At 35.5% G+C, this 26,242-nt stretch overlaps 1 protein-coding gene across 11 annotated transcripts in view; it reads right to left on the reverse strand.

Moving 5' to 3' along the window:
- The window catches only part of DENND4C (DENN domain containing 4C), a 69,952-nt gene that overhangs the window by 28,793 nt on the left and 14,917 nt on the right, over window positions 1-26,242 (reverse strand). For 8 of the 11 annotated variants that reach the window (XR_014939865.1, XR_014939864.1, XR_014939866.1 and 5 more), the window contains 13 exons: window positions 20,362-20,679; window positions 14,292-14,544; window positions 13,616-13,685; window positions 12,195-12,364; window positions 10,507-10,748; window positions 9,530-9,596; window positions 8,820-8,878; window positions 7,389-7,533; window positions 6,851-7,026; window positions 4,218-4,318; window positions 2,032-2,250; window positions 1,167-1,312; window positions 26-61 (listed from right to left, as the gene is read on the reverse strand). Coding sequence is in view for 8 of the 11 variants with exons in the window: in XM_015849058.3 (XP_015704544.2) it covers window positions 26-61; window positions 1,167-1,312; window positions 2,032-2,250; window positions 4,218-4,318; window positions 6,851-7,026; window positions 7,389-7,533; window positions 8,820-8,878; window positions 9,530-9,596; window positions 10,507-10,748; window positions 12,195-12,364; window positions 13,616-13,685; window positions 14,292-14,544; window positions 20,362-20,679 (2,002 nt within the window). In the remaining 3 variants the exon portion in view is untranslated. Of the gene's footprint in view, window positions 1-25; window positions 62-1,166; window positions 1,313-2,031; window positions 2,251-3,055; window positions 3,180-4,085; window positions 4,319-6,850; window positions 7,027-7,388; window positions 7,534-8,819; window positions 8,879-9,529; window positions 9,597-10,506; window positions 10,749-12,194; window positions 12,365-13,615; window positions 13,686-14,291; window positions 14,545-20,361; window positions 20,680-26,242 lie in introns of those variants that run through there. The other 3 variants (XM_085530267.1, XM_085530268.1, XM_085530266.1) reach the window with 3 other exon arrangements.

Consider the following 26,242-nt stretch of genomic DNA (forward strand, 5'->3'; position numbering starts at 1 on the left):
GATAAAATGTTGAGGGGCAAAGTACCTTATCTCCTTTTTCTGTTCCTTTATCTGGAAAGAGCTAGGGGAAGAGGAAGAAAAAGTTAGAGTTTTTTCTCAACTTGAAAAAATATATAGCCTTATTACAGCTGCATGACTTACTGATACATCAAATGAGCAACATCAAATTTTCACATTACTTTGGAAGCAATTAAGCCCTTTTTCATAGAATTACTTTGCTGAAAGCAAGAAAAGGTAGTTATGATCATGTTTTCAATGTTAAAATTACAGGCTAAGCATAATTTAAAATCTATTAAAGGAAGCAATTTAGCTTAATTGAAAGAAACTGCTGTTAAGCAGATACTTTCAATACAAAAATCCAAGTCTGTGACACCTTAATAACCTGCACTAAGTTATTAACACTGTTATGCATAGCCTTGATGCATAATCTGGATGCCCAATACTCAGGAGAAGAAAAAAATCACACAAATGTAAAACTCCCACAAAGTGTTTCCAAGTGTTAAATGATCAGAATCAATACAGAATCAAGAGATTCACTCTTGCAAGAACTTAGTACAAAAATGTACGTTCCATGCATAAGTAAATTAGCAGTGTGTAAAACCCTTTAGCTCCTAAATTTTATTTAGTGAACTTGTCATTTTTTCAGATGAAGCTACAAACTCACTAACCTGGACTACAGCCATGCTGAAGAGACTTTAAAACTGGGTAACAACAATCTTACTCATTCAAATACAGCCAATTAAATAAAGTCTTATCTATGGAAATCAGTTTTGACCACAAGCCTGATCATTTAGCATATTTTCATTTGAAATTCAAACTGCATGAAAAAGAGAACCATAGGTGACCACTGGTAGATAATTCCAAATTACAGGGAGGCTGAATACCATTTTAAGGGAACATTCAAGGCTACTGTGTTATAACATACTGGTACTTCTAACATTCTCTAATTGCTTGACACCCTACAGGATTTTGATAACAGTTTCCTGTATCAACACAAAAAGTGACAAGTGATTCAAGAAGATGGAGGATGACAACAGTACCTCAAAAAAAAAAAAAAAATCTCGCACAATACTTGCTACGAAGTATACCTGCCTTTACAACTAAAACCCAATACAGCAAGATAAAAGGAAGCATACAATTTAAAATAATATTAGTATGTTTTTCACCTTTTCTATGCAGTCATCAAAAAATGCCAAGCCTGTGTCCTTGTCACTCACAAAACTGCACTCTTCAATAAAACTGCTGAATATTTGCGTTTTGGTGAGGTGTGTATAGAACTTTGCATATGCACGGTCTCTACTTTTCAAAAATCCTGGTTAGAAAAAGGAACACACAACTAAATACCAGTTACAAATTCCTTCAGAAACTGACATAAAACACGTCAACATAAAACAATTTATAGCACAAATAAATCAAAATGTTGGCTTTTTTGGCATAAACAAGTACTTATCACCACTTGCATTCTGAAGAGTAAAATCACAATTTTTATGATAATTTCCCCACATAGTCCACGACACATGGCAAGTAGCCACTCCCTTGTAATCATGCAAATTGTTTGCTGGATTTGTTTGCTTTTCACGCATGGAAAAAGAGATGACAACCTCTTTGAAAATCAGAATAATTTAACATTTAGAACAAGAACAAAACAAAACTTCTGATATCAGATGTTACACCTGAAAACACCTGTCTTTCCAAGCCTTTGAATAAGGATCTCTCTTCTAGTTAACTCAAAAACAAACAAGACACCATTGACATTTCAGCTGGCATTCAACACATGAACACATCAGAAAACTTAAGGTTATAAGGTGAGGATAACAAGACCTTTGGTAACTACTGTTCATTATTTTTCTGATCTTTCATTGTGTTTCTGATCTCTGACAAGCACACTCTTATTTCCCCATTTACACACAAAAAACTTTTCTTTGCTCCCCATTACTAGGCTTCTGGCATTTTTGCTATGTCCCATTTGAAAGACATTCTTTATTCTATATATCTCAACTGCTATCAGCAGCTGATTTATCTCAACTTCACCTTGATGATCAAACAAAGAATCAGCAGCAGTTGCTTTATTCGAAGGTGCCTGGGTGATAGGCTTAAGGAACGTTCTGTAGCCCTTTAAAATAGATGCCATAAAACGCAGGAAAGCTTCCTGGATCTCCATCTCGAGTTCTGTCATCTTCTTCTGCCAGGAAAAATCTGCTTCAATAGGAGTCATCTCCACTGCAGAACCTTCTTGAGTTTTCCTGTGAACTAGCAAACAGTGATATATAGAATCCTGTATTAAAATGCAGTGTAGGTTAACAGACAACTTTTGCAAGATGTTGAAGACAACGTCTGGTTTTTTTTTTTCTTTTTTTATTGCCAAATTCAGGAATTACCAACACTGGAAACTTTCCTTGGCCTGTGATTACTTTCCAGTTGACCTGGTCCACAGAAAAGACAGTTACCTCAACTCAGTAGCTGCTTATGTGTTTTTCCTAACCTATCAATCCCTCTGTGACCTCAGATAATGAAGAAATTCTCTGTTGAGATAATACCACCACATACACCCAACTAAATGTGGTTTTTCAGTAATACACCAACAGAAACACAAAGGAGTGATCAAAGCAAATGGTGAACAAAATCAGATGACATCCAGAGTTCACTCTGGAATTCTTCAAGAAAAATGACAATAGTAGAAACTGCTGAAAATTCAACTTGGAACAAATTACGGTTCCAGATTTTTAAGATGCAAATAAAAATAAACAATAATATAAAAATAGCAAAATGCCACTGGTTCCACTCCACTTAAATTTCAAAAACAGCTCACAGCACTTTTACACATAGATTGCTCCAAAAGTAATACCTCCAAGGAAATTAAAACAGATACACAGAGCACAGCTTTATGGTGGAGCAACATAACACTATTTTTCAACACAGTTACCACCATTAGCTCTGTATTTTCATCAGTGACAAACAACAGCCTGCATGCCAACTCAGAAAAATCTGAACCAGCAGGGATGATTAACTGTTTGATCATGAATTGTCAACACCACTTCTGAAACGCACCACTCACCACCCCACTGTGCTCTCATCCACTGTTTGATCTCCATCAACATTCAGCAAGCATCAGTGAATGTCAGTGGATGCCATTTATACCTCATGGAGGAAATCAGTTCCACACCCTTGCTTCATCCACACTTCCATATTAGATTCCATTCTGTCAGAGTAGCCCTCTGCTGTCATCTGTTGCTCAAAGGTACACATTCAATTATAACATGTAATGAAATATGGTCAGGAAGGTTCAGCCTCTACTGCCATACCACCAATATCTGCCACCATGGCAGCATGGTGGGCTAACAATCAAATAGGAGGCATTACTTTTAGAGCGTTCCCTGTATTAGGTATAGCACATGGGATTTCCTGCTGACAAAACAAAGCAAAAATAGATTCTTTATAACAGATTAGGTAAAGACTAACTGAAAAACAAAACAAACAAATAAACAAATCTGAGGCAAGAAAGACCAAATTCTAATTAATGCATTTCTCTCTTTCCTATAATTCACCAAATTTGCGTATCTGTTGTATACCTATGAAGCTATAAATGTCCTTGTTATAACAATGCACCTAAACATACTCCAAACCATCTCACCTTGAAGATTCTGTCTACAGACAGATGATGAATGAATATCATGGACTATGAATAAAATATACTTAGTCAGATACAAGTTTTTTCCTATCTTTCTATCTTTCCAAGTTATTAGTTTGATGACCAGATTTGTTTTGTTTTTTTTTCTTTTGACAAAACACTTCATCAATGTTTGGGTTCTTGATTATTTTTGTAGTCAGTATTTGAGATATTCAACAGTATCTGCGTAATACCTGAAGTACTGAGCATGTAAGTAAGATACTGTTGATTTCCTCTATTACTTTTTATCAGATTCATGAACATGGCTCAGACTGCGATTCAAATGCATTTATACTGAAACTGTACAAATACAGTTGTGACTAAACATTAAAAAACTCCAAGTATGTGGAAGTCACAGAAAAAGGAAAAAAACAAAAGAAATGAAAAACATAATCACATTTTACAAAGAAGTACTTACATTTATATGCTAATTATAATTTAAGACTTGTAGATGTGTATGAGAAAATTTAGTAGTTCTTTTAATAATTATTTTCCCTGCTTTATGCAGTTTCTGTTCTTATCCCTTCCCATTTTATTTTATATATTTCACCTGCTGCCAGCTGTGGGTGCAGCTTCTTTAAGGTGCTGAGCAGACTTTTACATGGCTTCTTAGGAAACTGCTTCCAGTTTGTGTTCTTCTTGTCATCTGATCTAAAAAGTGGGGTGGAAAAAAGAAATATATAAAAATACAGACCATGTAGAAAAGAATTGCTTACACTGGACTATGCTAACTCATTTTCAGAAAAAAAAAAAAAAAAAGTAATTTATTTGAAAAGAAATCTGGCCACTGGCCCTATTTATCTGAAATAAAATTAAAATAAATAAATAAATAAAAGGCAGAAGATTAATACCAACTCAGAATTTCTTTTCCTCAGGAAAAAACAGCATAAACTGAATTACGAGTCAGTCAAGTGTTCTCCAACCTGGTAGGAGCACCTGCATTAATACTTGATTTAGACTTTTTGGATGAAGTTCCACATTGCTGACTTCCCTTCCAGAATTTTTACCATTGTCACTGGTACAGTCAGAGAACACCAATCTGTATGTCATTACTAGTTACACTACAGTAAACCTGCCTTACTGCTATTGATACAAATTAACATCATTAACATCACGAAGGGAGCCTAAGTTTCATAAATTAAAAATGCTTGCAGAGGTCTTCTCCCATTTTATTTATTTATTCCTCATCACAACAGCATGCTTTTAAACAGTGTAAGCAGCATCATTCCAAAAATGCGGGGGGGAACACTAAAAAAAAATCTTAAATTTGCTCCCAAAAAAGGATACTTAATCAGCTTTTCATACTACCTTCATAAAGACAGTTGAAAACATCCAACAATAGACATTAAGGAAGGTGTCAAATGAATAAAAGGCATTTGGTGTTTTTGACTGTTATGAGGAAGATACTAGCAAACCTGTCCCAAAAACACCAAGTCAGACAGATTGGTGTACTAGAGAGTATTGAATTCTTCAGATGTTATTCTTGTGCTGTGTAAAAGCTATGCATAAAATAAAACCAAACATTAATCCTTACTCCCTGAAAGTTTCAGAATTCTATATGATCTTCAGCACCATCTCACATTTACTGCAAGTCACATGTAAGATATGTTTAATTTCTCAGTAAGTCAAGTAAGTGGCATAGATGATGCATATAAAAAACAGAAAGCAAAATACGATCAGCAGCTTAGCTATTGAAAAAGAAATAGATTTATAAGACACAAAGAAAAAGTGTCACAGTCCATTCCGATGAACAGAAAGAAGGTCAGTAAGTAGGATATTTTTCATTCAGTATCCAACAACCAATGCAAGTAAGATTTGCATCTGATCTTTCTATGACTCAATCCAACAGAATCTTGACATTTTTCTCTCTTCTCTGCTACTACTTTTATCTGCTTCATTTTTCCTGCAGCCCAGACTTGAATTTCCATTCTTGCTGAGAATCAACAACCAACCAACCAGACACTTTTCACTGCAGTATCTTCATATAAACAAGTCAGCCTCCCTCCATTCCTTTAATGTGTTGTTCTTTCATAATACATTACAACTACTTCTTTTTTTTTTTTTTTTTTGGTGGCATAATACTTTGATACGCAACAGTGAAGTGAGGACCAAGGAGAAGAAAAAAAGGCAAATAAACTGAACACAATCTGCCTTGCTGTTTACTACTTTCTTTGGTGCTACTAATAAAACAGTGCAACTTCAGTAATTTAAAGGAATCATTTGCTTCAGTAGAGCATCACAGAAAGGGTTATTTTGACACAATGAAAGCAGAAAAGCATTCAGCGGACCCCAGGAACTAATTTTGACTCAAGTTAATAAAAATGACAAGAGTAAGTGATATAGGATGATGTTAAGATTGTATTTTCATAAAGAAAAAAATGCACATTTTATTTACTTACATGCACTTTCATCTTTAAATAGCCTAGCAATTCTTTCTACTTACTATCTAACAGACTGAAGAGATAACTCAGAAATTTAAGAAATTTCAAAACTCATTTTCAGTTCAGTTACCTTCACTCCCATTTAGATCTACTACAAAATAAAGTTATTCTAGACTAGCCTCTCCTAGAGAAAATGTGGAAAAACTTGTCATGCAATACATTTACTTAAGAAAGGCATTAAAACATAATTAAAGAAAACATTGTGAATCAAATGTAGGCAGTCCAAAAGACCTTGTTTGTTTGATCTCACTGAGAACTCAGCTCTTGTAACTTAAGAAAAATTAACACCTAATTAACACTGACAAAGTGTCCTCACTGCAAGGCAGCATCAAAAGCAGCATCATGAAGGGTCCTGAAATTCTCATGCTCATAACAATACTTAGTGAACACATGCAAATCAAGCTCCAAAGTGGTGGAGCCAAATGAAGACATAAAAAACACTATGATAATAAAAATCTTCTTATCTGGCTTTTCTAGCACATTTTCCTAATGAGCACATTATAATTGTTACTTCACTGTTACTTCACTTATAACAGCATCTTCATCATGTGTTTTTCAGCAGCCCCAGGTGGTGACCCTTGCTTTAATATATTTTAAGTCTCTAAGAAATGTATGAAACGAGAAAAAGAATAGTGGGCAGGCAGAAACAGTTAGATAAAATAGTTTTTAAATCAAATTTTCTCTAAAGTAGTTTAGCAAAACCTGCATCTACAGATAAATTTAAAAACCTCATATAACTTACATGTACACCATGTTTGTGTCTAAGTCAACGCACACAATATCCTGTGGTGGATCATACAGATCAAAATATCGTGAATCAACTCCAACAATAAATGGAACAGGTGCACTGAGTACGGTGGCCAGAGACAAAGGACAGAGGGGGATATATGGACATTGCCACTGAAATGGAAATATCATCTGAAGGAAAAATGAAATGAAACCAATGCATTAAAACAGGACAACAGATATTGCACAATAAAAAAAGGTGAAGTTGTTACATGCAGTAAGCTGGAACTGCTAAGAACTTTACTGTTGTTTTTTTTTTTAAAAAAAAAAGACTACATTTGACCACTTTTTTCAGTACATTTCTTAAATTTTTAATAAAAATGTTGATCATTTCAACAGTTACAATTGGACATGCTAGGGCATTTTAACTAAATGATATTGCTAGGAAAAATGATCAGTTGATGCATCAAACATTCTAATTTATGTAAGCTTCCCAGTAATTATGGAGTTTGCACCAATTTCCCTCTCTGCTGTACAGAACATTTTGTACTTACAGCTACTACAGCTTCAGCAACTCCTGTCAACACAGCCGGTCTAAGTGAATGGAGAAGGATCTTGCCTTCTAACAATACAAACAGTAACAGGGTAGCACAGTTTTCCGGTCCAAGATTCATGAGTAGAGTGCTGAAGTTTGCTCCACTAAGGGGGGAGTGGAAAGGGAGAAAGAAAAGAAAAAAAAAATAGCTGATTTGAACCCAGTAGTTGAGTGATCTCAAAATGACAACCATACTCAAAATAGCCAGCTATTACCCCAACACAAGACTCATACTGCCACAGAGAAACCTAAATTCTAAATCCACTGTTAAGGAAACTATAACACACTATGCTAACTCTCTGCTTTTTATAGTCCTATTGTATGTGCACAGGCAGCTAAGTTTCTAAAACAGTACAACAGATTTAACGTATTATCAACTCGTTCAAGTACAAAATAACACCAGTAGTTTCAAATAATGAGTTAAAGGCAAAAATCATGCACTACAGTATCCATGTAATATTAGTATCGCAGTATCAAATCTAACACTAGTCAAGTAAAGAGCAAAATAAAATAAATCCATCCTTCTGATATCAAAATGTGTTTAGTTTCTGCAATTTAATCTCCATTTCATTTGTTTGGATACTGTACAGACATTCAGGAATTTTTCTGACATCTGTAAGAGGATTAGAGAGGTGTAAAATCCATCCTCTGAATAGCGCTTACATCTTTGCAGTTTGGTGTATGCCTATTTTTCCCTTAAATAACTGTGTAACAGATGTGATTAGACAGTGGATCTTTCTGCATATAGAATATTATGTATGTCAATATTTAAGGAAAAAAAAAGTTTTGTTTTTTTTTTTTAAAAAAAGGGTAATATTTTGGTTTTTAACTTAAAAATAATATCAAAGAAAACAATATCAAGTCACATCCAAGGGGATCTCCAGACCTAAAAGAGCAGGCAGTATTCTCAGGTGCTTCATCAACCCTCAATCACAAATATAAATTTTAAGGTATAATTTTCCATTTCCAAAATGTTTGTGTATTGACTGATTTCACATAATTAATTGATAAAAGTATCTCCCACAGATCCATAAAAGGGATAAATAATGCAGGCTTTAAAAAAAGTCTATTAGTGGTGTTAAAAAACGATTGCTTGCTACACATATTCCAAAGGTACAAGATATTGAAATAAATATATTTTCCCCCACAGCTACTTTTTATTTCTACAATAATGTGGCAATCTGTCTTTATTTCAGAATAATCCGAAACACTATTCTTTCATAAGGGATAGGTCTATGTCAAAAAGAAAACAGTGCCTAGTATAACAAAAACGTATTGAGCTTTCTGTTTAAAAGAATTAATAATACTGTAGCAGTGCTCAACTTTCTTTTATGCCTCATTTCTATTTGCTCTGGATGCTTCAAGCAGCAAACAGATTAAACATTAATACCTTAATGGCAGTGGAGTAGAAACTGGCTGGGACAATATTAATGCATCATGTGCAGAAAGCTGAAACACATAAAATGGCACAATTACTAAGAACAATTCCAAACTTAAGGAGGTATAATATTTCAATCCATAGTCCAATAAAATGCTTGGTAGATAGGGTCACAGTGTCACACAAGAGATGCAAATCAGAAAATCCTTGGAGCTTCTGTTCACTAAGTCAACAAGTTTGTACTGGTCACCAGGATAATTCTCGTAAGTTACAGGTAACTGCTTATGACTCAGTGTTGAACGTGTAACTGCTACAGGGTGATTAAACAGAGGCAGTGCCACAGGGAAATGACATTTGACTGACAATAGTTGGTGGAAAAGTGACATAAACAACCCCCCAGTGACATAATGCAAATGATGTCTATAAAATGAAAGAGCAAGAAAGACAGAAATTTCAAAAGCACAAGCAGGACAGCTTCTGCAGCTTAAACCCACTGTTTTATATTACAGCGTAAGAGAAGCAGATTCCACCCAACAGTAACCTCTCATCTTCTTACAGCAGAATATTCAAAACTGAGTTTAAAAACAAAACAAAACAAAAAAAAAAAAAAAAAAAAAAAACAAAACAAAAAAAAACAAAAAAACAGGAAAAAAACAGACTTTCAGAGGTAAAAAGTGTTTGTCAATATGGTAAATAAAAAGGAAAGCAAAATTTTTGCTTACCTGCACAAGAATTCTTGGCCTTTGTGGAGAAGGGAAAGGTATATTGTGCATAAAGTGGGAAATGTGCCTGAAAAACAAAACAAAAACAAACAAAGAAAAAAAAGACAAGACATTAGAAAACTAGAACTGGGAGTAAGCAGGGACTGAATGCTGTGGTTGTCACGTTCTGGAATTCCTATGTTGCTGTACATTCTTAGAAGTGCATTTGCTACCTATTTACTGTTCTGCTAAGTTCAGAAGCCAATTTACACAAACTGAAACAAAGAAGGGCTACTCACCCACTTTTCGTGAAAAGTGAAAAGTTTATACTGGCAGCTTAAGTACACAAAATACGAGATCACACTGGCCTTTAGGCAAACAGGTAGCAAAACTCCATACTACAAAGTTTCTAATGAGGCTTAGCTAGGGGAAGCAAAATACTTCATTTCTGGAAGTCCAAAGCAGTTTTACAGATAACAGATTTCAGTGAACTTTTAGGAATCCACACAACAAAATCATCTTTTATAAAGTTTCATATCTTCATAGACAGACATTAGAGGAGGCCGGGAACACAGAGCACTCACCTGCATTAGTGGCAGATCTTCTAATACAGACACAGACATCTATTGCTAATGCAGAGTCTCTGTGCTTGTGTTTAATAACTTAAAGTACAAAACAGCGAGCACTGGCATGTCGCTTGTAGCTTAGAAACGTTCTGAATTTGAAAACTTTAAATGAAAGGCAAACGGGCTTCAGAAATCATATCAAAAAAGCAAATGTAAAATCTGTTTCACAATCCAGTTCACACTCCTACCACTGTAAAACCAACTCATATAAACCAGAAGAAACAACAGTTTCTACCTGCATAATCAGTACAACGCAAGCTATACAGTGCAAGAGATGGAGCAAATACAACAGCTATGAAAGTGTGATATATAGATTAGATGACTACTTGAGCTGATATCTACACAGATTAACTTGAAAAATAATTAACTTACTTTTCAATGGGAAGAGGATGAGGTCCAGAGACAGAGAGCTTGTAGATGAACATAAGAAACTTTCGAAATGCATCAAAGAAAGGCCAGTGCGAGAGAAGGCAGATACATTTATTAGAATTGATGGACTTGGAAGTAACCACTTTTCTCTCTACAGCTGTCAAGAGACCCAACTGCAATTGTTGCTTTTCTGTTAGCAGCTCCCGAGGATAAGGCTCATAAAACTGAATAGCAGCACCATAAACCTAAAAGATGAAGAAACACAGCTGAGTAAATCAAGTAATTAGTGGGAGTTTGGGTTAGAACTTTTGAACCATCCATAAGCTATTGGTGTTGGCACACAATACTTTTCTTGGTAGCTTGCTAAACTGCTTTTCCCTATACAAAATGTACCCTAAATGGCCTTATAAAAGAAAATATTTAACACTTTTGGACCCCTGTAACTCTCTTCCTCTTTTTCATGCCACTTCACTCTATGTATTTATACTCAATAACATGGGACAACCTGCAACCTGGACAAACAGTCACTTCTGACTTCTATGTCCTGACTAAGCTGAAGGCTCAAACTTGCAGAGTGAGGCCAGAGAAGATGACAACCTTTCTTTTGAATGACAATAACATTTTGAAAAGGTCGTGGCATACACTGCTAGTCTTGATCAGAATGTCCTATCGCAGCCACCACAGAGTCTGGATTTGGCACCTTCCAACTTTCATGTGCTTGGGCTATTGAAAGATGGACTGTGTTGGCAACATTTTCTTAGCAACAGCTTGTGTTGATGTTTTTGGTTTTTGTTTTTTGGGGGTTTTTTTGTTTTGTTTTTTTTTTGTTTGTTTGTTTTAAATAAGCATGGGATACAAGCTCTTGCTCATCAGTGGCAAAAATGTATAGCTAATAGTTGACAATGTTAACAAATGGTGTCTCGTAGATCAGAATTTGCACAATCAAGTATTGCTATGGTGCAATGGTATATCTGTTTAAGTTTTCATGGAAATTAATAGGCGGCATAACTTTCAGAGCAACTTATGTATAATCCTGCTTTTCTTGCATATGGCAGACACTAACTTCTTGCACATGGGCTGAATCATGCAGCACATTCTTGGTGCCTGTATGTCCTTGTGGCTTTATGTAGATTTTGCACACTGTTTGTATTCTGAGTTGTCATTTTCTGTGAATTTCAACATCATCACTTGTCACAGGGGATCTTCACTTCTTGAGCACTTGTCACATACTTCCTCTTTGTACCTAGCTTTCCTCTCCTCACTGTGCTCTTCTCTGGGAACTATTTTTCTGCTCACATACACAGCTAGCTACAGACTCTGTTCATACCGATTCAAAAGGAACTAGCTTTTGAGGTAATCACAGGGAAACCACAACTTAAACATTTTTAATACTTCATAACTGATCATCACATCATGCTACTTTGGCATTGCCAGGAACTTTTCCTGGAAGAACAGAAAAATCCATGTCCTGTGTTGTTAGTTTCAATAAGCATATAGTTCTACTTGCACATGACCAAACAGCACAAATTTATCATCCATTTCCCTGTTTACATCTGTCCCATAATAAGGCTTATGACATAACAGTTTTCTAAGTGAAATATTTAACCATATTACACAAAAGAGATTATGGCTATTTTATCTTATTATCAATTTAAATTAAAGCAAAAAGCAGTCACAATGTGTAGCTATACCTTTTCTGCAGAGGAACAGGTCAGTACAAATGTTGAGAAGACTGGTAGTGGATATCTGGTTTGAGGGTCCCAGCATTCAATAGTAGCTCCCATAGGAAGGCAGAAGAGAGGTACAGATTCTGAAAGTGGGAATGATTCATAGTTCTCTTGAGGGTATCTGAAAATTAAGCCTTCAGAATGGGAAAATGAAAAGTTAGTAAATTTGCTCAGCAAGCCCTATATTCGCTATACACTTTCCAAAATACACAGAAAAGTCTGCTGCTTATCAGGACTTAACAGCTGAAGATTACATCTACAGAATAAACTCATTAACAGTAAGGCTAAATCATCCCATTAACGATCAATTAGAAATTTCACGTGAATAATAAGAAATTATCTTTCAATAACTGCTCAAGTATCTCTACACAGTAAAAACTAACCACTGAGGATTTTGACTTTGGGAATTATCCATGTTATTTAAATGTGCCACTGAAACAGATTTTGTTACAAAGAAATCCCTAAGAAGAAAGTGATCAATTATCTACTGTAGCAGCAGTATCTCCAATGAAAATAGGGTAAGCTAGCTAACTCCTCACATTTTCTGCTAACCTCTTAATACATTCAGTTAAAAAAAAATCTCAACTGTTTTCAGCAGTATGCTCAAGTCCTGCTTGTTTAAAATGAACACGCAAGAATCAATTTCACTTTTGCAGTTCATCTCTTCACTTCACACTACAATGATTCTGTTATCTATGCATTCAATTTCTATTTAGCACTTTACTCTTCTCAAAGGAATTTCTTGCATTTAATGCTCAGTAGACACTACTTTGCAAGCTCTTCTGATTTCTTCAGAAAAAAAAAAAAAAACAACAGCAATAAATTAAAAATATATATAAAACCCAGACTTAAAAGAAAAGGCCTTCCTGTCACTTATTGTTCAGAGTATTTGTCACCCTCCTTTAATATGAAACAAGAGAATAGTTGTGGAAATGAATGAAATGAACACATTTAACTTGCAAATTAATAGAAAAAATGTTGATTTGCTATGAAACATTAAAGGAAATACAAATAAGGCTGAATGGAATTCTCAATTACTCCTTCTCCATCACCACCAACACAACACAAAATATGAAGTAATTTATTACATGTGAAATGGTTGCAACGCTGTGCATTTGAACTCCTAAGCTACCTATCCTGTCATGATATAAAGGAAATTAACAGAGAACAATGTTGTTTCTATGAAGTCTTCTCTCCCCCATTCCCCTGGGAAAAATTGAGGTGAGTAGAGAAGGCATTAAAGGAGCTGATTTCAACTGGCATGCTCCAGAAGACAATTATAACAGGTAACACTTAAGCTTTTAGATTTTTTTTTATGTGATTTCAGAAAGTATTTGAATCCTTCTGCTAATACATTTAGACAGTCTGCTTCTAAAATTACTTACCAGCTTTATATGCTATAGAGTTAGAAGCTGGCACAGACTTCTTATAACAAAGGTATACACTGGAGCCCCACTGAAAGACACAAAATTCATTGATGAGCCAACAGAGATGACAATAGCCACATTAAAACAGAAATGTGAAGTAGATCACTTTCAGTTTTCACATGCTCAATTTTCTTGTTTATTTAAAGGCAGAATCATCAATGGTGGTGAAATTCTAAACAAGGTCACTAGAAGCTTTAAATGTACTACCATAAACTGGCTATTTAGACTGGGTTTGGTTGTTTTTTGCAGTATGCCTATCGTTTGAGGAAAGAAGCTACATACCACAGCCAGAAGAAACTAAACACAAAACAGACTAGATAAAATGACTGAGGGGTGGGGGGAGGGGGAGTGTAAGCAGTAACTGACATCCTTATGTATCAAAAGAAATAATAAAAAGAAGTTTTTTTTAACAGAAAAGGAAAAAAAAAAAACAGAATAATGAGTGCTACAAAACTGGTCATGTACATGGTATAATGAGAGAAAGAACTACGCAGCCATAGAACACCATCTGAACAGTTCCAAGAGTCTAAAGAGCTACATCTTTTGTGTTTGCTTTCTTTTTTCTCTTATTCCTTTAAAAGGAAAAAAACAAAAACAGAAAGACCTACAAAATTTAAAATGTCTAAATACTCACCATGCCACAATTTAAATTCTTATCAACTTTGCAGAATGTATGAGGAGGTGTTTCTCCTTTGCTGGTAACAATAACACAGATATCTGTCACTGCCAAAGAATTCTGAGGTCGTACTGGAGGAGCCCTCCGATACGTGATAAAGATCCTTTGAGAAGAAGCTGAACTATTGTTTACATTAGCACAACGGCCATAAGGAGTAGCTTGAACCACTTCACAGCCTGAAATGATACGTTCCTTCCCTTCATATAGAACTCTGTGGATAGGAAGGAAACAAAAATATTACATGCATTCAGGTACATACAAAGCTACATAGTCAAATGTACAGAACCGGTCCTTTCAGTAGCAACTGCCTCACACAGTACATCTGAGCACTTCTTAGAAACTAATCCTATCACTTTAAAAAACAAAATGACTAAAAAATTGTGTAGACAGTTGTAGACAATGAGAGATACAGAAGTCTGCTTCCTATTCAAAAATCAATGAATAAATAAATAAATCAGTAATGGTTTACACTCATAGTTTGGTTAACATTTCCAAAGCTATAGCAAAAAAAAAATAAAAAATAAAAAAAATAAACAAATAGCAGGCACATGCACAACAAAATATGCTCAATGCTACAGACAAGTTAAAAATAATATATAATAACTGGAGCCGACTGTATTCCTAGAAAACAGAATATATATCTTAAACACCCATACTGAGGCCTTCACATGGTATCTGGATTTTTTTCAGCCAGATCAATAGCTGATATTGCTGTATTATTAACTAAACGAAATAAAACTTTCTACTTCTGCCCTTTCTAAACATACAGATCTAACCATGACAACTAGTACTGGAAGTCAAACTACACAACAATGCATACTTTTAGCATACAAATATTAAGACAAACTCACTGTTCCGCTCCTTACTCCAAATAGCTATGACTTTATTCTCTAGAGTGACTACTGAGTACCTGACATATTCAAACAGGTTTTCCTGCTAAGAGTTAGGAAAAATGTAACAAAACTCTAGGGCACGTTTTTTAGATTTCAAAGATTCAACCAACAGTTTCCCTACAGGAAGTGGGGAAGATTTCATTAATTAGACAACTCTAGCAGTTCAATCTAATAGGCTTACAAGAATTCTCAAAAAGATGCTTAAAGACTGGGGAGCTTCACAGAATCACTGAGGTTTGAAAAGATCATTTAGTCCAACCCTCCACCTACCACTAATAATTCCCTAGTAAGCCATGTACCTCAGTACAGTGTCTAAATGTTTCTTGAATGCCTCCAAGGATGCTGACTCAACCACCTCCCTGGGCAACCCATTCCAGTGCCAGACCACTCTTTCAGAGAATAAATTCTTCCTCATACCTAATCTGAACCTCCCCTGTTGCAACTTGGGGCCATTCCCTCTAGTGCTATCGCTAGTTACGTGGGAATAGAGGCCAACCCTCCAACCCTCACCTCAGCACAACCTCCTGTAAGGTACTGTGAAGGGAACTATAAGGTCTCCCCTGAGCCTCCTCTTTCCCAGAGTGAACACTCACAGTTTCCCCAGCCACTCCCCAGAAGACTTGTGCTCCAGACCCCTCATCATTTTCATTGCCCTTCTATGAACACGCTCCACATCTCTCATAAAGAAAAGCATTTCCTCCATCAATTCAGGCAAACTTTCAGAAAGCAGTTATGCAGAATGAGATGCATTCTTGATACGGAAGCTCTAACCAAACTAAAGCTTCCAATTAAATTAAGAAATTCAGTACTTATTTATATTTATTTATTTACCTTAGTTACCATATGTAAGCATTACTCAGTAATGCAAAAACTCTGCTTAAGCAAAGGAAATTTAGGACTCAGTTTGACCTCTTCTACAGAAAGTGTTACAAAGACCAAAACCACTTACACTTAAACACATTTCTCTGTCAAGTTTTTCTTCATGTAAGAAACCAGTTCTGGAATTGTCCTCTCTTCCTAACAACTGAAATCTGGTGAGAAGACAACCACAGAATGGCTTGGTATGGAAGGGACCTCAAGGGTCACCATGACTCAACCCCCATTACAGGCAGGCTTGCCAGCTTCTAGATCAAGCACTAGACCATGCTGCCCAGGGCCCCACTGAAGCTGCTTCAATGCCTCCAGAGATGGGGTATCCACAGCTTCCCTGGACAACCTGTTTAAGAAGCTCACTACTCCCAGTAAAAACTTTCCCTGACATCTAACCTACATCTCCTATCCTTTAGAATAAAAACATTCCCCTTTGTCCTACAACTATCTGTCTCTATAAAAAAAAAATAAAAAAATAAAAAAATAAAAAAATTGACTTTCCTCAGGTCTATACACTCCCTTTAAATACTGGAAGGCCACAGTGAGGTCTCCTCCTACAGCCTTCTCTCTCTACCAGGCTGAACAAGCCCAGCTCTTACATCCTGTCTTCATAGGAGAGGTCTTTCAGCCCTTGGATCATCTTCATGGCCCTTCTCTGGACCCTCTCCAACAGCTCGACATTCTTCCCATGCTGGAGACCCCAGACTTGTACACAGTGCTCTAGCTGGAGCCTCACAAGGGCAGAACAGAGGGGAGAAGTCACCTTCCTCACCAGAGAGATCTTATTTCAATGTGCAGTTGCATCTAAACAGAAACAAATCTCAAATCTGTGTTCTTGCTGACTTTTGGAATGTCAGGAAAAATATTTGAGAAGAAAGCAGCAGAATGATTAGTAGCTAAATTATTTACTGAAGCATACACTTAAAGTACTGAATTTTAAAACTGTACCTAAAAAAAGGCCTTATGGGTTCTTGTCCTAGCCCCAAATATTTATTCTTCCAACTAAAAACAATCACAGTAGACACAACAGTCACACAACTGGCAGACGGCTTAACTATTTGAAAGTGACCATCTATAATAGGAAGTTGCTAGCAGCTTAGAGACCCTACAGCTTATGAACCAGGAGAATAGGAAGGTCTGACAATGGGACAGAAACAGGAAAGAAGGCACAGAAAGACAGAACACAAGACAATGACAAAGAAACAGCAGAACAACACTTCCACTTCACACATTCCTCTAAACACCATTTCTTCAATCCATTTCCCTAAAAATATGCATAAATCTTTCAGGACTACTGTACATATATATATATATGTATATATATACACACACACACACACATGCACATATATATGCATACATACACATACACATTTACAATACTTATCTTGCCACATAAGCAAGTAAAAACGTTCATCATTTTAAAACCTACAAATTAATATGTTCACAGCTTTAAAGTGTGTATATTTGTAAATTTGCTACATAATTCTGTAAGTAACTTCCTTCGATGTAAGTACAGTTGATTTATATAGTTATTTTATATAAGTTAATTTTTATTTTGTTTTATAAATGCTTATATTATAGTAGTATATGCTATACTATAAACTCGTTTGTTTGTATACTAAAACAATATCCAACTATGGATTTGACCTTTTTGAGGAGATCATATTCCTCTACTAAGTCTATTCCGTGTGTCAGCTGACTCAAAGGACAATTAAAGCTAAAACATTCTTTCACACAACTTCCAACTGAAAAACAACAAAACCCTGAATAAATTAGCCTTCAGAGCATACATTTGACCTATAAATACATCTCTTGTCCAAATTCCACTGTTATTTGAACACATTCAAATTCACAAAGCAGATTGCTCGAACTGTCTCTTCAACACAGCTGCAAAAAAGCAGGAGCAGAAGGAAGAAAATATTCATATGCACCACTGCTCAGAGAGAAAGGTCTGCCACTACTTATTAAGTGTGACGTCCTTACTGAATCCATGTAAAACAAAGCACAGAATTAAAAGCTACTTGACAACTATAAATAATTTAAAAAGAATAGATCTACTTGGAAAGCTCATAGTAGACAGATATTCCTCTATTTTGCTTATCAGCTGATAAGCATAAAACTGATTCAAGCACTCAAGTTCCAAAAGTTGAGGAGGACATGAAAATAAACACGTACTAGCAGAGTCCCTTCCACAGAAACACAGACTGAAAGCTGGTGGTTTAGGTATCACTTTAAGCAATTATCCTCTGTAAATTTTTCCTCCTGCTAAAACTTAGTGGAGTTTGTCACATAACTCAGTCACAGGCTGCAGTTCTACACATTTAAATACCATCACAACATTTATCCTGCAGTTTCTGGCACATATACAGAAAACCGCTATTTTAAAATCAGTTTCATTGAGGAATATTAGGACATAGTTTAGATTGCCACAGTTAACCGAAATTTAAATACATCAGGCTAACCATATAACTTGTAATATGATCTTCAGGTCACAGATCTTGCCACCTAACTCACTTTGTTATCGAGATTTCACTTTAGTTTTTTCCCCAAACTGGACTCTACTCATCATCTGGCATTCACAAACTCTGAGTCCAAAGAATATGTAGTCATTGTACCTGACATGCTTAAACTTATAAATGACATTTACTACACTTATCACTGACAAAGACAGGTGATTTTACTTTACCCTTCATTGCTTCTTTACTAAATAAGGAAAACCAAACATATTTATTGTACCATTGTAGCAGTTGCCACACCAATTTTCCATTTTCTTTTGCTCCAGTAATTCTGTATTCCCTGTAATTCTACAACGTCCTTACCAGAGGAACAAAGAAACAGTGCTACATGGAGCAATTCAGACAGTACTGCAGGGCTGCATGAGTTGTTGCAGATGGAAAGTATCCTCAAGACAGCAGAAGCACAAAATTATTACACTCACCACCTCAAGACTGGTGGGACTTTTTGATTATGTGCCTTAAAACCTGAAACTCAGAATCCTTTAAGTCATAAAACTAGTTCAGAGCATCCACACCCTCCCCTCTCCCCCTGCATTTATTAGGCATCAGATTCACAGCATTCATGATTCCCAGTCACACAGATGGGTCAGTTCCACTCTGCTGTTGTTTGTTGTTTTTTTTCCTTTTCTCTACAGCTTAACACTCTAAATTACCACATATTTCTATATACAGATAAACTAATATCTGTATATACAGATAAACTAATAAGCAACAAACACGTTAATCTTCAATAAACATTATACATGTATTAAGCTATCAACTTCTGAAATTGTTTAGAGCCACAGATGCTCCCAATTTTAATTTGTCAATATTATACTGCAGCCAAGAACATGTGTAAGATAATACAGAAACTGAAGACATCTCAAGAAAACGAGGGACAGAAATGTTACACTAAGATCTGCCTCATTGCTTGTAAAGATTTTAGAGCTAAAAATTAGCAAATGTTGCAGTTAAAATATTTAACTTGGATGGTACAGACTGAAACTGAAGAAGTCAGCACCCACGTCTGCAACTTTCAAGCTCACTTTTAGAAGTGAGCCTGTTATTTTAAAAAGTTTTGGAGATCAGTACTTATTTTCCCATTCTGAAGGTCAGCACTGATTAAAGTTTACTGACTCAAAACAAGTTGTGGTTTAGACTTCAGGGGAAAAAACTTCAAATTTCTAGAAAATGAAAAAGGTTTGAGTTAATTAAGTGTATACTTAAAAATTATCACATGTAATCAAGAGAAAATGAATAATTTCAGGAAGCTTGCAAACATCATAGCCACCATACTGCTCCAATACAGTACAATATAATAAGGTTTACAATTACAATACTAGTAAGTCTGTATAAATCTATACTTCAGAAGGAAAGAAAAAAAGTTCATTTTTTTTATTTTGGAGATACAAGCCTGAATAGAGCTGAAAACAGACTATAAAGTGTTTGCAGCTCATTATATCAGAACTTACAAACAACCTCATAAAATCTCCCACTCTTCCTAAGCAGGCTTCAAGATTCTTTGTTAAGTAGATAAATTCAGATCTTTTGTTTCACCGTCCTTTCATTTTTAAGCGACGTCTTTCACCTTAAAGCAAGCTAGAACTTATTTCAGAATAAAAATACCACACAGATACATGAAACAAGTAAAACATATTCCAAACTTAGGCTTTGGTAAACTTTTTCGTATCTGTTCTCAGCATCACCTGTGAAGAGCAGGATTTTACCATCATTGCAGGAGGAATTAAATAGTCACAAATATCTCACCCGATGTCAGTAAGAGGAGGTTTGTCTCGGCCTCTCTTGTAGCAGAGAAAAAGTTCAGGACTCTTAAGACTCCCATAGTTTAGATTGGCTTGGAGGGCTGTAGGGGTGGCTTCAACACAGGTGTACCCCTCTGGGACAGTTTCACCAACCGATTTAATTATCACAGCAATGTCAGTAATTGGAGCCTTCGGACCACTTTCATGACGGCTTATTTCTTGGTCCAAGAGGTTTGTAGCATCTGTATCAGTCAGTCCTGCCACTACAAAATAGTCAGCCACCCGTGGGCCTTTGTCTTCTATCATGGTTCTGAAAGCACTCCTAAGGAAAATAAAGAAAAATAAATCAAACACTGCATTCAAAATAAAAGCTTTGCCTAAACAGCTATCACCATTTAAAATACTTTATTAATTAAACAAATTAAAAAAACAAACAAACAAAAAAACCAAACATATAGTCTTCAGAGAATTTCAGAAAATTCTAGAGAAACTCCAGAGAAGGGGAAAAAAAAAAAAAAAAAGATAGGCAGGCAATTAGATTACAGTTCCAGCGCTGTAACAGAAGTGTTTTAGCACAAGGAAGTTTAAGTGAGAAATAGAGGTCAAAGTTCCTAACACAGCAGCTGCACAAAAAAATTTCTCAGCATTACCTACTAGATCATTCAAGCTATAAATTAAAGCAGGTACTCCTAACCAAAACAATCCATATTTTTCTATCATCATTTGTTAAGTAATTTGACTACAGAATCTAATTTGACTAAAGAATCATAGTGATTTTTTTTCCCCTTCAGAAGAGAGAACAGTTTAAAGTATATGTCACTGGTTTATCACCTGCACATTTCATCCATTTTGTTCCATATTTTAGGCTTAACAGCAGAGCCTTGAGACATTCAGCAGGAGACTTTAACATCCAGAAGTCACTTACAGAAATCACACATTAAAGCTCACATTTCACCAGCTGATTAGGCTGCATATATCACTCTTCAGCTGCACATTCTAGATCTGGAAAGATTTGTTCTCCAAATTCTCAGCATGTTCATTTAACATCTGATTTTAAAACAGAGAATTTTATTTTATTTTCAATGTGCAAAACTATCTGGCAGACTATACTTAAATACCACAAGTACCACTTCAAGTAGCAGTGTTCATGAAATACCTATCTTTCTGAAAGAGAAATATTTAAGCATGATCCAGAGGTCCCTCCCTAGCTCTACAGTTCTGTACATAAATGCACCAAAATGGATAAGTGCCTCAAATTCACCAGATCCTTATTGCCAGTGTAATTGCAGAAACATCAACATCCACTATCAGAAAGGAGGTCCGAGAACACACACATATTCTGTTTCCTTTCTCCAGTTCAGTTCAATTCTGTCAGATTTCTGTCCTCAGGTCTCTTGAAGAACAAGAAAATGACTTCAATGCCATATCTGCTTTTGAAGCCTCTGAATGACCTTTAACTTCACAACTCACTGCAGTTCATCCTCCTCACTGTCATAAACAGCATCAAACTAGTGATAAAGCTCTTCACAGGTAAATAAGTCATCACGAAATGCACAGGTTAATGGCTTCAGGTTAATCTCATATAAATTAGTGCTTCCATTAAAAAGTCTCTCCTCATACTGTTACTACTCATTCCCACCTCACTTTTGACCAGAAACAAAGTTTATGCAATCATAAAATGAACTAGAAAAGAATTGCCCTGGCTGATTGTTAACCTGGCAAGGACTGTTCAGTGCTCAACTAGAATAATTATGCAGTGATTCCATCTCAGTGGAAAAGCAGCAGCTTTCAGCAGCTGCACTGACTTGCACTGGATTAATCATAAAACTGGGATTCTACAATGTTTCAGTTTACCTCTCACTGTGCTTCAACTTGTTCACCACCCCCACTCACCGCCCCAAAAAAGTAACAACTTCTCCATTAATTAAAAAAAAAAAAAAAAAAAGTCAAGCCAAAATGGTTGGCATGGCTTTTCTAAAATCAAATTTCTTGTTAGAATGATCCAGTCTTTTACTATCACCTACACATTCTCTTGCCTCAACATTATGTTCTCTCAATATTAAGTGTTAAAATACTTACACATAGAGAAGGAAATAAAACAGTAACAGTATACAAAGCCAAAAAGCTCACAATTGCTATTTTTTACCATAGCTGTAGTGGCAGGAATTGCATTAATGTTACTTAAAATTGAGAAGCGTAGCATTCCTCAGTAAACAGAAGTTAACTGAAAAGAACTTGAAAAATTAAACACTAAAATATGAAAGCTTAGAATAGAAATTATAAGAATCCTTTCCCACATTTTTCCAGTGGGAATTGATAAAACCGTAGGAATTTGTTGCTAAGGAGCATACAAATATAGCTATGATTTTATACTTTTTTTTTTCTTAGCCACGGTTATGATTTAGTTCATAGAAAATCTGTGTAATGTGGCAGGCAGAAGTCAGAGTCACCTGACAATTCAGCTGAGACACTTGGCACACAAGCTTCATATGTCAGCACAACATTTAGGGAGTTTTTAAACATGTTCTGAAAGTTCCTTTCTCCAAAATGATAAGGTTTCAAGTAAGCATTACAACTCAGTTATTAAGAATATGTTCTCCTATTTCATGAAGATTTAAAGCCAAAGGGCTTTAAGGCAGATCTTAGTCTTATAGCTCTTCCTAAGTCATGGTTATCTCCCCAGTGCATGGGCATCTTCTGTAATGCAACACTTTATAAATATAAGTGCCAGCTACGCTACAAATTAACAGCTATTAAAACAAATAGAAACAGATCTTCAGACACCCTAAGGATGCTTTGCCTTCTGAACTGCAGCGAAAAACAACCAACAAAGTACAACTTGTAGTGCTGCAAGATGATTTCACTGCCATTTTCCACTGTTTCTGTAACATCTCATGCAAGAATTAGCAGACATTCTACTCTTACTACTCTTATCTGAGCATCACTGGACACTTAAACGTCTATGATCCACCCCACATAAAGGGACATCAGCATCAATATGGAATATATTTTTGTCAAATGTTCTGAAAATAAACACTAGTAATTCTATTTTAAGATCATGCAAAACACTGTTTGAGGAATTAAAAAAGCTCCATGTCCACACAGAACATAGGTAAGGTGCATATAAGAATTATTTAAATGAAGTTAGTTTTCCAATTTGTTAATAGACCATAGTAGAAAAGCTTGCACCAAACAGTTCAGGACCAAAACTTTATTTTTAAGAAATCAAGGCAGCTTCACACTAGAAGATTTACTTCAAAAATACCCATGTTTTTCATACAAGAATTCCTACCAGAGATACTATGTTTTATAGGTGAAAAGCAAAAGTAATCCGCACAAACAATATTTAAAGCACTCAGTAAGCCTCATTTAAGCCAAAGGCAACGCTCAATAAAAGGCATGCAGAGAGAAAAACAAACTTTTTCATTGCTCAGAGCCAGAAATACAATCTACAATAGGTTTAACTTAATAAAAAAGACAACAGTTTTTCTCACAACTGGAATTTAACTTTTATGGTACTTCCATAATGTTATATCAAAAATATAAAAAGTCAGCTTCACATAGAATGCAGACCTTCTTAAGGAAAGAGTTCAGAGTAGAATTGCTTTTAGAAAAAGGTTTCTCACTAAGACACAATTATGAAAAAATGCTAAATTATTAGAAATAGCTTTAGTGTTTACTGACAGCACCCCAAGCCTTCAGTTGCAAGCTTCTTTCCACACATTCTTGTAAAGACAAACATTTGTGAGAGCAAAATACAATATGCCACAAGGAAGTGAAGATGAAAAAGTAAGTACTGCATTCAACTTTTATTTCATAGCTACATTGCTTTTATCATACACTTTTAAGCTTTTCAATTCCAAAACTGAGATAGAGTCCTCAGCCTTCAGTTTACACAGACTACCAGATCAAAGGACTCCTATTCCTTAGGTACACACACATATAACAAAAAATAAATTAAAAAGGAAAGCTTTTAATTCTTAGCTTCAACATGCCATAATCTGAGTAACAATAAATATTTATCTTAACAGTGTTGGATGTAGAATTGCTTTCCCAAGATCTTTCTGCATAGAATTCATTTATGATATAGCCTGCTTTACTGCTATGCCCACTACTTGCAGCCAAGTAATGTTCGATTTTAACAGAGATGTAAGATCCATTCACTGCAACAAGTTTAGATTCTCTCTCTCTCTTTTTTTTTTTTTTAAACAACATACTATTAAAAGGTTCTTGGAAATTATGCTAGGAGAGGCATTAAGCAGGGAAGCTTTTATCTGAGAAGATTTTTAAGTACTTCAGAAAGCATTTAAAACACACTTTGGACAGCCACACAGCAAAATCCATATTTATACCAAATAATGTGCAGAGCAGATGCAGAGCCAACTCAGGAAACAGAAGCAACACAAATATATAAGCCTAACATTGCTTTTTAAATTCCAAATAGGACTTCTGCAAGTATCTTATCTCCAGGATCAAACGCTATTACTGTAACACCACATGAGCCGATTGTGCTGAATCAAAACTGCTTCAGTGTTTTGTAACCTGCCTTGAAAGCATAGTTCAGATCTGCTCATAAAGAGTGGTGGAGAAAATAAAACCTGTCCTCTACTTTCCAGGAACATTCATCTTAGTAAAGACTAGAGACCCTTTTTCTAGTTCTTTTTCATCAATGAAGTTACAGAACTTACAATGTACTTCATTACACCTATCTTTGAAAAGGTGATAAAATGATCTAATTCAAAATATAGGTCATCCCTAATTCTAAAACATTAGTTTTCAATTATTCACTAAAATTTGATGGCATAGGCTAGCATAAGCCTAGGAACAACAATTACAGAACAGGAAAACACACTTGTGGGCAAACAGACTTAAAGAAGAGGAATCAATATTTATACTTGACACTAGTACAAAGAAGCTATCCTTCAAAATCTGTATGTATGCACTCATTTCGGAGTAATAATAACCACCCGTGAAGTGAGTTCACAGATAGTTGTCCTCTGCTCATGTACAGGCAAATCCTTCACCATTTGTTTCTTACAGCTACCAGAAGTGGCACAAACATTGGACATCAACAAAGGTGAAGAATAAAAGGAAACTATGCCAAGAGTGTGTGTGTGAATGCAAAAGGTTTATTCAGTTAACATCTAAGTGAAATGACTATCTTACGTCTTTTCAATAAGTCAGTATAAGGCTCAGTAGGACACCTAGCATACCCACACACAAATATCAAGTTGGTTGTAAAAGCCCCTTACTTACTCATCTTTGAACACACTACTGCCTGTATAGAAAACTACTAATATTCTCAAATTAAATTCAGTTCTTCCCAAGCCTATATTGCACACAGTAAAATAAAACAAAATAAAAAAACTAAATTAAGTTAAATTTGTTTTTAAAAATCTCCAAATTCTAAGGAATTGTCCATTAGGAAGAACTGAAATGAGAACAGTAGAAGACTAACATTTAATAGAAGACAGATGCAGAGACAAAACACATGCCAACCTTCCTGCAACTGAAGAAACTCACTTTACTGCTTCTTAGCATAGTGTGATTTCACTACGAACAATTCCTTGAAAAAGCAGCAGGCTTACTAGACCAACTCTTTCTTTAAGCCAACCACCTTTCCTTCACTACCCAGAAGAAGACACAGAACTGAAATATTCTTGACCCTAAATGACAAAAATAAAGCCATCACTTTTTTCAGCCTATTTTCATTGTAAGTCAAATCCAGAAATCTAATTATTTGGAAACACTGAAGTCAAAGAACTGAAATTGTGAAGGTATTTCTGGAAGTGATAAATGATTAACACATGACTTAGCAAACAATTAAAATTACTCCTACCTTCTTCCAGACAGTAATGGTATCAAAAAAAAACGTGTGGAAACTA

This window comes from Coturnix japonica, chromosome Z, assembly GCF_054131305.1.
Source record: "Coturnix japonica strain WE chromosome Z, WE-NBRP24, whole genome shotgun sequence".
Classification (NCBI taxonomy): domain Eukaryota; kingdom Metazoa; phylum Chordata; class Aves; order Galliformes; family Phasianidae; genus Coturnix; species Coturnix japonica.